Here is a 14,178-nt window from a genome sequence, read left to right on the forward strand (position 1 = left end):
AATTAGACCAGAGAAGGACGCAGGTGAGGCTTGCTGTGGACCACCTGAAGGAGACATCTGAATACTGTGAAGGCTTATGGGCGGAGCCCTTAGGTGCATTCCAAAGGTTTCCGACTCAAAGGAGGTATGGCAAGCCAACGGTCTTTGAGGAGCCCAAATCCGTAGACGAGCCTGGGTCAAGGTGCCTGGCGTGTGTGGAAGGGGCACTAGGATAGGATCCTGGAGACTTTGGCTTCCATTGCAGGTCTGGACGCGTTGCCATCTTCTCTAGACCTCATGTTCTTCATTTATAAAACAGGAATGAACTCAGTCCCTGATGTTCTCCCTGTAAGAATCAAATGAGATCCTGAAAACACTCTTATGTAACACATAGCACCCTGGAATGGTAAGAGGGCTTGGATTTTGGTGCTTATAACTTTGGTGCTTATAACTGCAATCAAAACATTTGGATCTTCTCTCTTCTTTAATAACGGTGTACCTCTAGCCAGCTCTAAGATGTATGTGCCGTGGATAGCCAACAATGGGATCGTCACAGATCACAGATGGAAGGAAGGGAAAAGGCAGAGTGAGAAAGAATCAGACAGGGGTTCCTGGGGGATGATATGAATTGAGTGGTACAGGAGCTCTCCACGGCAGCATGTCCCCAATAGTGTTCCTTGGGACCCTCGCCCCATCCAGGTCTGCTACAAAAAGAGGTTTCATGGCCAAATAAGATGGGAAAACTCTGAGTTAAGGAGAGTTACGCTAGTTTCTTTACTATAGTACCCATTAGAACATTTAGTATGAGGCATGACAGATAATATGAGGCACCCACAGATCCCATGGAGTGAAGAGGGGAAGTCATGTAGTTATGTAGTATTTTGCAAATGTATTTGACCATAAGATTTTTTTTTCCTGTTCTTTTCTGAGTAGATAATATTTCTCAAGGTGTGGTTCAGGGATCACTGGCAATTACCCAGAGTGCTTGTTAGAAGAACAGGTGGTCTGGACCCACTATAGACTTAGTAAATCTATCCAAAGGGCAGAGGGATGCAGAATCTGCACGTGTAAGAGACACCCAAGTGATCCCTTTACTCTTCTTCCCCCCCCCATCAATACATTATTTAGCATATGGTATGCACGAAGCTCCGTTCTAGTCATTGGAAATAAGGTGGTGAGTAAGAGAGTTACTTTTCAGGCCTCATAAAGGCTGCTTCTAATGAGGATGAGCTGGGAGGGGAGCGCGGAAAGACAAGAACACACAGAGCGTAGCATGGTCTGGTCTTGAGATCCAGAAGACTCGTGTGGTTAGGGACATCTTCCTGGAGGCAATGATGTACACTAGAAACACCTCACCAAAAATGTGTAAGGACAATTAAAACTCAGGGTTATGAAAATCCCCCATCTGTCAGGGGAGCATGGCAATCTTGACCCTGACGGATCTGTGAACATCCCATAAAACCCGGAAGTCTTTAGCCCATTTAGTTTGAAGCCCAGCGGTGGAGCTGGACTGATGTTCTAAGGGAAACGCCACAGGAAGTGGAAAGATGTTGACCCGAAGTATTTCTCAATCTGGCCACAGAGGGCACTGTCACACAGGGTGGCTTGGTTGCTCGCAGAAAGGGCCGAGTGGGTACCCTACCCATGACATATTGCAAACTGGGAGTATCCGTATTACTGTAGATTGTGCAGCGTGTGGTGAAATTAGGGACCCTACCACGCCAAGAGGAGTAGAAAAACGCACATTACGTTCAACCCCTATCTCCTTCGATCTGTCTGTATCATTTGACTCTATGGGCTCACTTTCTTCTTAAAAGTTTCTTCTCCTTTGGCTTCAAGGATACAACTCTCTCATTATCTTCCTTCTACCCTTAATTACAACCGCTGACGTTTACAGAGCTCTGCGTCGAACGCTTTATATGCTTTATCTTATTTGCTGCTTTGTCCCTGTCTCTTTGAGAGAGGGACTTATCATTAACTCTCCTGTTTAGGTAAGAATTTACAGAGATTAAGTCATGGCCTAAATTCCATAACCAGGGGACGATGGAGTCAGCATCAGATTCAGGACACCCTTAGTCCTGAGTCCTAGCCTAATGTGGAAGCAGTGACCACATTGGGCTGTAATGGTCTATTAGCTTGCCTGTCTCCCCAGCTGGGCTGTGAGTCTCTCCAGAAACACTCTGTGTTGCTGGCATCTGCTAAAGAAGCAAAAATGCTAACAGAGTAAGTCATCTCAAAGAGGGAGTTAGATACATGCACGCATGGCCATTCCCCAATGAAGGATCACAGGTTTCTGAAAACATCCCTTTGAACCCATGATGGGGACAGACAGCTATATTGAAGGAACTCTTTTTTTTCCTTAGTCCATGTAATCCTGTGACTTTGAATTTGGGGAGAAATACTAAAATCAAAGGACAAGGGGCCAGCGCAGAGGGTTCTGGTGAGTTGAGAACACTCAAAGCCTTGTCCAGATCCACACGCCCAACGCTGCGGGCAGGGCTGAGCCTGGGCAGGTGGGGCTGGTGGCCTTTAGCCCTGGTGTCCCCTCAGGTGTGCAGCAGCTGCTTCCTGCTGGTTTCTGGACCACAGTCCCTGCTCTGTACTGGAAAGTTTGGAAGTCCTGGAGGAAAGAACAGAGGGCTGGACGAAGACTCTCCTTGGGCTGCTGTGAGTGTGTGGCAATGAGGAAGGGAGCCCAGGAATCAACTACCTCTACGGAAGTGTCAGCCCGCCCGGGGGGAAAGAAAGCAAGGGGGAGCCGGTGCTGTAGGCCTGTCTTCCTAGGCCCTCGTTGAAATGCAGTAAACACGGAGTTTTACCAGCCTGTTTGACTCTGCCACCCTCGTCCCCACCAAGCGATCAGAAGCTGGCAGCCGCACATAGCCCTTGAGCGCTTGAACTGCGGTGGTTATAACTCACCTACTGGATGGTTAATTTAATTTAATTTTAATTAATTTAAATAACTACCGTATTGGACAGTGGTGAATGCTACCATATTGGAGAGTGTAGATAGAGGACATTCCCATCTTCTCTACTTCTACTGGACAGCACTGGTCTGGAGGGCTTCTGCTTAATGGCCGGCTTGGCATCATTGAGGGAGGACTCTGGAGCATTCCATTTCACAACCAGTGCGAAGCTGTGGTCCACTTGAAAAAGAGATGGGCGTTTATACATAGGTGTGTGTGTGTCTTCCTGGCTGGCTGGCTGGCTAGCTATGTGTGTGTGTGTATCTAAGTACCTATGTCCGGAACTATGAACATATGTATGTATCTATGTCTCTGTGTGTCTACTTCACTTTGGAGCTCTCCCCTTCCCAACACTGGGTTTAACTTAAAGGTCGATTTTTTTCTTAGTTTTTGCTATTTTCCTCTCTCTCCTTTAAGAAGACATTGATGGACCTCATTGAAGGGAATGCTAAGAGTTTCCAGGCAGCATCAGTGTTTTTCCCACAGTTGGCACCTCTCAGGTGCCTGGTCTCCGAGGTGTCTGCCCTGCAGGCAGTGGAGCGAGAGCCTAGTCCTGGTCCTTTGACCTATAACTTTGTCAGGGATCCTGGGACAGCCGGGTCTTCTGTGTCCTAGTGGGAGTCACTGCCTCTGTCATTTCGGAGTGATGTCTGGGAGAGGGCAGTATCTGATGTCAAGAAAGTAACTGATGCCAACAGGTAAGGATGCCAGGCATAGCTTTTTATTTTCAAAGTCTTTTATTTAAATAAATTTTTCTTTTGCATGTGTTTGAATTTTCCAGAAAAAAAAATACTGACAAATACTATACAGATTGGACCATTTATACTCTTCTTGAAAAGGTGACTACCCTTTTTCTACATTTTCCCTTCCCCCCATCCCTTCCCCCCAAGAAATAAAAAAGCAAATGCATTAAGCAGTGGGGAGAAGACCACCTCTGATGGTGGTGGCCGAGTTTGGCTGGAGCTGTTCCGATCCCCGAGCCCGTGGTGGTTTAGGAAGCCTCTTCTTTATCATTCTTTTTGCCTCCATTAGCTTAAAGTCTCCAAGATGGGCCAAGCAGACTCTGGTCTCAAGGTGCCCCTGACTGCCAGTGGCAGTTCTGGGGAAGAGGCTGGGGAGAAGGAGTAAATGTGAGGAGGAATAAAGAAAGGGCTGGACCTGGCATGGGGTGCTGGGAGAAGCAGGAATGAGAGAAGAAGAAAACACAGGAGAGAAAGATGAAGATGGGCGGGAAGAACAGGGAATGGCTCCGATGACTGCCTTGGGTTCCTTGCATGGATCCATGCATTCAAAAGAAGTTTGGGGGCCTAGGGTACCCCGGGCATTGTTGGAGGGTCCCTGGTGGAGGTTGTCAGGAGAGGCTGGGGAGGAGAAAACCTAAGCCTCGTTCAGCAGCATCTGGGTCTCCTGAGTCTGAGGCTATGGAAGCAACAGAGGACGGTTTCTGGGCATTTCGTGCCTGGAGGTAGTTCAAATCCATTTGATTAGGAAACAGCAGGGCACTGCACCTGAGACAGAGGCCTTGTCATGGCAATGACAACCGACTGCCGTCTTAATTCAAACTAGCAGCCAGTTGCCATGGCAACCATGTTCCTTGTGTGGTCCTCCGATCGGAGCGATCCTCTCTCCTACATCACATCTGACACACAGCCTTGGCCATCAGTGCTGCGTCTCCCCCAACTCATCCATCTTATGGGGCTTGAGAGTTGGAGGCAGGAAGGGCAGCTGCTCCCAGTGGGCAGTGGCCGGCATGGGGAGGCACAGGAATTTGGTGTGGGGTGATGGGAAGGGGACGGCTAGATGTTCCCTGACAGGCTGCCCATGTACAAGGGGACAGAGAAATAGAGAGTGCTTCTTTCTCTGCTCAAAGGGGTTAAGGAGTCAGGGCATTTGGGGCCCCTTGGTGCCAGAAAGTGGATGTGACTGGTTCTAAAACACATGAGGGCCGGAATTATGACTCACAGGGTCACTTGTTAGAAGACCTTGGTGCAGCGGTCACCACCAGACACCTGCCCTCCTCTGGCCTGGAGTCTACCTGGAGGGCATGTGAGCACGGGGGAGCCCCAGGGAGCCAAGAGCACACATTTGTCCACGAACCCAATCTTGCAGAACAGCTATCGAAGTTTAGCTAACATTGTTCATTAAATTGCAATTTTACTGTCACCCAGAACGGCCTCCGTGGGGAAATATTTCAAGAGAGCTACCCAGCAGATTTGCAAGTGACCTTTCAGAGCACAACCTGCTCCCAATTTGGGAAGTCTGTCTTTGTAATATGGTCACAGTACAATCAAAATACCAATCAGTTTTTCCTATGAGTGAATTAACTCGGCCTCCCAACCTCAGCCTGCTGCGGGGACACTCTCCCCAACTCCCTGTGGACCTCGTCTACCTGTCATCATGGGGCTCAGGGCACCCATGTCAACCTGGCTGTTGGTTCTGCAGGCGGCCTCTGGGGAGCATTCAATGCCCACCTCCCGTCCTTTGCAGCAATTAGTGGGCTCAGAAAAGAAGGTCACTTGGGGGGATCGGTAAGGCATTAAGCATTTACCCTTAACATCATTGCATATCCAACAGCAACCACAGACAGTTCTAAGTACCTACTGTGTGCAAGGCATGTGCCTGAGCTTCGAGATAAATAAGCATAAACCTTTACACAGCTTCATTCTACCTTCAGTGACACTCTGTAACTTCCCTATCCCTTCGGCAGCATACCACGCATCCAGTACAACCTTACAAACATGATTGCAGTGTGCCTTCTGGGAGACTGCACCGGAAATTGTCTTAATTTCTTCCTTGCTTTGGTTACACAGGAGATCCCTAACTCAGGTGGAGCATTCCTTCCCCGTCTGTAAAAAAGACACTGCCCAGGCCCACTGCTGGAGTTCACTGAAGTGGATGGAGTATGCCTGGTTTCCAGAGCATTCTAGAAGTCACTACCAAGAGCTGTTTGTTGGTGCTTGGAGAAGGGTAGCTTGCTGAGTGGTTCTGGGGGTAGCATCTCAAAGAGAGGTCTTAGACAACATCAGATGCCCCACAAGGAAATGGGAACCTTGTCACGGGTTATAAGATGGAGCTTTCAGTGAATTTAGATCCTTCTCACTTTGAACTTTACCTCCCAGATGGGAAACACGGGAACTGGGCGTGTCTGTGTCAATATACAGGGATGGGAACTGTACCAGGTTGCTGGAATGTCCGAAGAGGGGGATTTCCAGTAAAAGGTTATGTAGGGACAAGAACAGGAAAGCACATATCTCTGAGTGGTAGACGGGTAGGCAGTGCAGAGGTACCTTCCTGGTTATATAATTGTGCATGTGTGCTAGAATCTGGCCGGGCCTTCCCATGAGACATTTCTGGGAGAGCAGATAATGTACTTGCACCAAGTAGATATTCAATGACCATTTGATGAACAGAATACGTTAGCCCAGGCACCCGTTGCCGGAACGTGCGTGCATGCATGTATGTGTGTGCGTGTGTGTGCATTTCAGAGACACGTCAAAAGGTCTGAACATTCTTTGTGCTTTAGCATCTGGAGCTTGCTGGAGACAGGTGGAAGGCATGCCTGAGTCGGTGGCATTGCTATTGGACACGTAGCTGCCTTGACAGTACCCAAGGATTGTCTCGAATTCTTCCCGGGCTGTCCTCCGTGGGGGCACTCAGCCTCAGCTTTGTCCCTTGGTTAGTTCCTCTGTGGACATGAGTGCCTCACATCAGGGCTCTCTAGCCTGTGGTAGTTAGCAGGTGACTTGTTTCCCGAGGGAGATGCCTCTGCTTCCTGCCTAACTAGACAGGCAGTGATGGCCTCTTTTCCATCTGGAGAAGCTTAGGCTGAGCAGAGATCCAGAGGTCCTCTTCAGCCTTCTTCTTCTTCTTCCTCTTTTTCCCCTTGTTTCGGTCTGGCTGTTGGCCATTCTTGCCTGACCGGCTCCAGCAGCAATGACAACAGATGAAGAGGAATGTGATGACCACTAGCAATGGCAGTCCCAGAAGGATGCCCAGGCAGATGGTGTTGAAGAGGCCCTCTTGGTGTTTGGTCAAGATGGTGTCCCAAATGATGTTGAAGAAGGAGCTGATTTTCTCCATGGTGCTTGGCTAGACTGGGGCCAGCGGAAGCTCTCAGCTCCCTAGCAGGTCCTGGGCTCGAGAGAAGGCAGCCTTGTCCACTTGTCACTTACTCCTCTTCCAGTTTTGGGTTTGGGCATGCCAGTGTCAGCAGCTGAAGAGAGCAAAACAAATAATTCAGGAGAAATGCAGAGGGAATGATCTATGATTTTTAACAACATCGAATTTTTTAGGCATAGGAGAAGGGAGGGAATTGGAGATTTCCAGAGTTCACGGAAGTGGAGTTGAAACCCAATAAACAAAATAAATGCATGCATTTAACTACTAACTAATTCATATACACACTATACAGGGCTTAGTGTACAAGAATTAGTAGTGTACCAGGCCTGGCATGTAGTGGGCGCTCGGCATTTGTTGGATAAATGAACCAAGTGTAGAGTCAGTGTTCTGGGTAGGGGTCAGTGCCTCTCCAAGAGCAGTTCTCATCTCCTCTCCCTGCAGCTCACCAGATAGGTGCTGAACACATACTCCTCACAGCTGCGTGTGACTTTCTCTGAATACAACTTGCCGTTTTCAATAGTTACTAAAGCTTAAGCACAAGGGGAAATGTCTAAATCTTGCCGCCTGTCATAAGGGGCTTGGACCTCCCCCAGGTGAAGAGGTCAGTGGTCCTTGTCCTGTCTCACCCTTGCCTTCACACTCTCTTCTCTGCTCCATGTCCTCCCTCCTTACATCCCACTCCTTTGCCCAAGGAGGACTCGCTGAGCTTTGCAGTGGGAGACCCTTTGCTGGTTCCCTCTGTTTCTACCTTCTTCTCTCTCATCACACTCATCTCTGCTTTCTGTCCCTCAGCCAAACATTCCCCAGTCTCCTTCTCTGCCTGGTCCTGTTCTTTGTGGTGGAAAGGTAGTCTTATGGGCTGCTCAGCAATGGTGTTTGGAAACTGGGATGGGGTCCCGGCTGCCCTCCTGAGCTCAACTTACAACCAGGGCTGTTCTGGTTGCTTGTACAGAGGGGCCCTTCTTCTACTGGTACCCTTGTCACCTCTCTACATCTATCTCAGGCCTCAGCTCTCAAGTATGAGGTCTTAAAGGCTCCTTTGCTTCTGGAATCCACAGGTTCCCACGTCTAAAGACTTGGGAGGGCAGCATGTTTCAAGGAAATTCATGAGACCTTCCGGTACAGACATGGCCTGGGACCCAAAGATCAAAGACTCATCAATTTTCAGGCTGGAGACCTTATGGATCATCCCAACCAATGCTCTCACTTAAAGATTAAGAATCTGAGCCCCGTATGGGGGAGACAACACGTCTAAGGCCACACAGAGATGCAATGAACACTCAGAGTTCAGGACGATGATATTACTTTATATTTGTATTTCACTTGATACTTTTCCAATCACTTCCATATGAATTATATTTTTAAAGAGAGCAACAGGATGGTGCATTGTCTATGGAGAAAAGGGCTGGGGGACCTGGGTTCATAGTCAGCATGAAGTCCAGGCTTCCTTCTGTTGTGCTGCACAGGGACAGAGATGAGTAGCCCCTCCTGGGTAGGGGGTTATCCTTGGGGGTTGTCCTCAGATGTCTGATTCCTTGGATAGCACTCGATATGTGTTCCGTGTACCCGTGTGTTCTTCCAAAGTCCATCTGAACTCGGTTCTAGTCTGCTGGCACGTGGACTCACACCCTTAGGGCGTTATTTATACAAATTATTCAGTTGTATACATTGGTACCACTCCTATGCCATCTGGTCCATGAAAATGAAGTAGCGCCATGGGATGGCCCTGAGATGCCTGTCACCATTCTAGGCACTTTCCACCAACTGACTCCATTCATTTCATCACAACCTAATGAAGCAGGTACGGTTATTTCCCTCATCTTATAGGTGAGCCCGCAAGGCACAGGTCACACGGCGAGTGCCTGGCAGAGCTGGCCTTACAGATTCCGGAAAACTTGATTCCAGGTCCCCGAGGGGTGAGCCTCTCACAGGAGTTGCTCTGAGCAGCCTCTCCTTTGTGTGGAATTGACCCATTTTGGCAAGTAGCCCAGGGTTTAGAGACTTTTATGATGTGTGGCCCTGGATTGACTTCGATGTTTATCCCAGTGCGTTGTGGAAAAAGGCCGCAGAGTGATTTACTTGCATTTTCACCTACTTCACAAAGGCACAAAGAGACACACAATAAAGATCCAGGCCTGCTCAGGTGGAGGTTTATAGGAAGCCTCTGACTGCCTGAACTTAAACTCAACATGCGACAAAGAAGAGCGTTCTGAGAAGTCACATCCCCTTGCCCAAGGCTCTGCTGAGCCCCTCGGAGGCCCTGGGAACATCAGAGGCCATGGATCTGCCCACACACCTTCAAGCCCACAGCCTCTTTGTTGAGAAAACACCCTTGGACCTCCTCGAACCCGCCATCAAGGCCACTCTGCTGCCTTGCTCCTTCCCACCCACTTGTCTCTCTGGCTTTTCCTTCTTGCTTTGCCATCACCTTAGCTTTTACTCCAGTCCTCGTTTGGCCCCAGAGTTTTCTGGCCCATCTGGAGGGATGGTCCTGCCCTGTTGAGGGAATGCTCTGGGTACTTCTCCCTAATTTGATCTGCACATATACGTTCCTGGGACCAAAGTCTCCTCGGACTGCATTTCTATGACTCCGATTAGACACCACCACCACCACATTCGTGGACAAACTCTTCTTGCCAGATACCACACTGGTCCCTGCAGGGAGAAAACACGCATCAGGGGCCCACTTTTGGGTCTGGCCAGGGAGAGAGAGGAAGGGTTTTGAGTCTTTGGAGAATATCAAGGCAGTTTTCATGAAGGTAAAGCCTTCTGAGGAGGACCTGGAAAGAGGAGCATAATCTTGGCAGAGAAACATGGGTAAAAGAATGGGCACAGATTCTAGGCAGAGAAACTTCTAGAACATGGCAGGAGAGCAGGGTGCTTGGTGAGCCTGGGGCTCAGGGTGGGAGAGAGGAGGACTATAGGCTGTGGCCAGGGTAGAGAGGGTCTCTATAGGGTGTGTGTTTATCTGGGGGCTTTGTAATAGGAGGATGCCCTTCAAGAAGAGAGAACAGGGGTGAGAACAGCTCTGGAAAATGTAGCAAAAGAGCTCTTCATGCATTAAACTAACAGTTATTAAGCACCTAATATGTGCCACGCCCTGTGTCAGGTGCTAGGATTCAGTGATGAGGGACAAGGACACAGAGCCTCTTCCAGGAGAGTTATTATTACTATGGAGGGATCATTCTGTAAAAGACAAATATAATAAGCAAATTTCTTTTTTTTTTTTTAAAGATTTTATTTGACAGAGAGAGACCACAAGTAGGCAGAGAGGCAGGCAGAGAGAGGAGGAAGCAGGCTCCCCGCTGAGCAGAGAGCCCAATGCGGGACTCGATCCCAGGACCCTGGGATCGTGACCTGAGCCGAAGGCAGAGGCTTTAACCCACTGAGCCACCCAGGCGCCCCATAATAAGCAAATTTCAACTTAGGTTGCTTAGTTGGCCAAAATAGAAGCATGCATTTGAATTACATGTTTAACTCAGTGTCCCAGGCCCTCCTACCCCTCCCAACCTTTGTCTCAAACTCGTCTATCCCATGGCACCCCAAAATAGCCTTTGAGTAAATAGATTTCTTTTCAAGTGAAAGCTAAGTCGATAATTCACTTTTGGATTCCTGAAGATACTCATCTGAGTCTACTCTCCATCTAGCCAAGGAGAGCATTCATTAACATTTGGGAGCCCAGTCTGGGGAAAATTCAATTAGGAAGGTATTCTTTATATTTTTTTAATCTAAGAATTCTCTTTCAGGCCCCCCAGGTTACTTGCTGAGCTCTGCTAATCTATACCGTTTCATTAGTATTTATGAGTCTCGCATTGTGAGCATTTCCAGGAAACAATCAAATATCTCCTTGGTGGTATGAATTAAAAGGTAGAACTTCCACAGACTGTTTTGCAAAAGGAGCCACACTTTGGGCCTTAGGAAAGCTCTCTGGGAGACCCCATTGTTTTGCTGGATCTCAAGTATTGCTGACACTATTTGAAAGATAATTAGTCTCTTCCTCCAAAACCAAAAATAGGAGCCAACCAAATTGATTGGTTCGTAGTTGTTATGGGGGGCGGGTGGTAGGACAGAGGGGAGGAGGGACAATACGTTCAGTTTCCGTATAACCAGAAATGACTCATCTTTACATCCTCTGTAGTATCTCTCTTCCAAGAGGCTTCAATCTGTCTGTACATAAGGTGTTGATTGGTCATAATGATCCCAGAGCCGGAAGACCTGAGTTTGAGCCTTGGGCCGATCTGTGTAACCTTGGTGAGTTACGGAACCTCAGCTCCGAAATGAAGTTAATGAGTTTCTTCTTAATGATGCTGTGAGGATTTAAAGAGCTCAATATAGTTAATGCATTTTGTAAAGTGTAAAATACTATAAAACAATCGAAGAAACAGTGGGTTATCTCCAAATGACAATGGACTAATTCTAGCCTTGAGCTTTTTTTTTCCCCCTCCCTTACCTCCAAGGCCAATCCTCACCACCAAAGAATCATGGGCCCCCCAGCCCATTTAAATGAAAAGAACTTCATGGGTAACCTTGCTGTTTATGGCTGGTCTGAGGGTCTGTGGCTGTAATTCTAGACTCTGTGTGAAGGGACATGAGAACAGCCTAGGGGAATGAGTAAGCAGCTTGGCCTGGAGAAGAGTCACAGGAAAGAAATGAAAAGGAAATTCTAATCAGGACAGGTGTCTGTTCAGTCCTTCCTTCAATGACTCCTTATGGAGCACCTCTGAGAGGCTGGGAACCGTGTCAGGTCCTGGGTATCCAGGAACAAGCAGACCAGGTCCCAGTCCTTTTTGGTGCTCCAAGTCTAGTGTGGGAAGAAGACTCATCAGAGAATCCCACAGACACATGTGAAAGTATAATATGGAAAGCGTGACCAGAGGAGAAGCCCGTGATGTTACTGAGTGATTGAGTAGTGCCTACCATGGCGGTAGGGGTGGGCTCTGAGTGGGGACGGCCTCACTGAGATCTGAATTAGAAAAATGTGGTCAGTACAAAGACAAAGACATAGTCGGGGTGTCTGAAAAGTCTCAAAACACAGAATAAACATATCTAAAGCATTTTCAGGCAACATGCTAGGTAGGTATGCTAGGTTTTTCTTCAGTGCTCACCTTTTCAGTGAAATGCCTCTAAACCGGAAACAATGAGTTCAGTGGTTAATACGTTATGAAGTGTCCCCCCAAATTCTAGAAACACAGGGAAATATGTGTTTTGTGCCTTTTCTCAGATGAACGGTGGGACCCACTGCTTCTTCTGAAAAGGATGTGAAGGACAGTGTGGCTGAATGCAGTGGCAGTGAATGGGGGTGACAGGGGGTGACATGAGGCCCATGGGGCAGGCGGTCCCACCCCCACAGGGCTTGTAAGCCATGTTAACGGCTGGTGTGTCCTGTAGGAGCCATAGCGCTTCAGCAAGGAGGGGACAGAATCGATCCGTGTTCTGTAAAGAACAGTGTCATGGAGGTGAGGGAGGTCAGGTTGGTGGGGCTAATAGTGGGAGGCAGGGTTACGGTTATTCACGGAAAATGGCAGCAGGGATGAGGGTGGGCATGGAGGGTGGGACAAGTGGCCTGACTCGGGTGTTCTCCAATGGGTGTGGTGGGCGAGCTCTCGGGCAGAGGGCCGTGAGGACAAGTCCCTGGCTGTGCTCCCCTCCTCCTCTTCCAACCCTGGTCCCCGGTCAGGTCTCTGAGTCTGGCATATTTTATTTTTCCTAGGATAAGAATCTCATCAGCCTCTACCTGACTTCCTGCCATTTCTCCTGGAGGTTCGGAATATCTTGTTCAGCCCCAGGCTTCTCCAACCCCATCTGCTCAAACCTTGCCCCTGCGGTCCTTGGAAAATCCCTGCGGTGACCATAATGCCAGGTACTTCAGAAACCAGGGCGCTCTGGAAGTGGGGGCACGGAGAGGACTCTCATTCAGCAGTCATTAACTCTGCCATTCTGGATATATATTTTCTTGACGGCTCTCAGCTTGCTAACCTGCCATGCTCAGATGCTCTCTAATAGATGTAAGTACTGTTTTGTACAAAAATGGTCAGATCACAGCAATAATCTGCTTGTGGAGAACTGTGTTTACAACTTAAATGTGGTTCCAGGCATGAGGAAATAGATACCTGTATTTTCCCTGGTGTAATTAATTGTTTCAAGTAACTAGTTCCAATGCAAAGTTGGAAGCTCTCTCCCCCCTCCAGTGTATACATTTATGGTGTGTAACTAGATATTGAGGATTAGAGGAAAACAGACAGGTTTTCCCCTCTGAATCAATGTTATAATTATGGTTGCAATTTTGAACAAAGGCACACAGAGGTCGTCAATATAAAAACGACTAAGGCACCGTGATTATTAAAAATAAGAAAACCATGCTTTATCATATAGACGTTCTGAATGGGAAGAATCATATATGGGTCCTTTCGGTGGGTACCCTCACTTTATTGATAAGGAATCTGGGACCAAAAGAGGCTGTGATTGCTGGAGGTCACACAGCTGACCATTGGTGGGGTCAGGGCCAGAACCAATGTCTTCTGACTCCCAGCACCTCGTCTTGCCAAGGTCTCCCTTATGAAAGTCTTTAAAAATAAAACACTGAGGCAGCTCTTGGCAAGATGCCCACCTTAACTTCATCATGGGCATAGGCTAGACTGTCCTTGTCAGTCCCCTTAAATCTTTGTAGGGCCACGTGACCGAGTTCTGGCCACAGGAACATGGGTCTGGCTCCTGAAATCTGTCCCAAGATTCTCTAGGCTCGCCCACCCTCCCTGGCTGGCCAGACGCTGAGGACCAGGCAGAGAACTTCAAGGCCCCCAGGGTTGGCCGAGAAGAAGGTGTTTGTGAACGACTGTCAGCAGGACGCCCCTTTAGACCACAGTGAACGGGAGTGACTGAGAAATAAGCCTTTGGTGGGTAAAGCCACCGATTCCGAGGATTATTTGCTAAAGCAGTTAGCCCGTCCTTGACTTACACAAGCAGCAAAGAGGTAGTGTTGGTAGAGATTAAAACACATACACAATGAGGCCAACAACTCTCCTAGAGAGTTTGCTCCTCTGACCTGAAAGGGGTTTAGCCAAGTGCTTCCAAGTGCTGGCTCTGGGACCAAATGCCCTGTGTTGGAATCCCGGCT

At 48.3% G+C, this 14,178-nt stretch overlaps 1 protein-coding gene across 2 annotated transcripts in view; it reads right to left on the bottom strand.

Annotated features, from left to right (window-relative positions):
- Window positions 1-261: 261 nt before the first annotated feature.
- The window catches only part of KIAA0040 (KIAA0040 ortholog), a 37,816-nt gene continuing 23,899 nt past the window's right edge, over window positions 262-14,178 (bottom strand). The window contains exon 2 of one of the 2 annotated variants that reach the window (XR_004380440.1): window positions 262-325. Coding sequence is in view for 1 of the 2 variants with exons in the window: in XM_032838848.1 (XP_032694739.1) it covers window positions 6,726-7,025 (300 nt within the window). In the remaining variant the exon portion in view is untranslated. Of the gene's footprint in view, window positions 326-6,521; window positions 7,159-14,178 lie in introns of those variants that run through there. The other variant, XM_032838848.1, reaches the window with a different exon arrangement.

This window comes from Lontra canadensis, unplaced genomic scaffold (assembly GCF_010015895.1).
Source record: "Lontra canadensis isolate GAN:19392208 unplaced genomic scaffold, GSC_riverotter_1.0 scaffold106, whole genome shotgun sequence".
In the NCBI taxonomy this organism is placed as follows: domain Eukaryota; kingdom Metazoa; phylum Chordata; class Mammalia; order Carnivora; family Mustelidae; genus Lontra; species Lontra canadensis.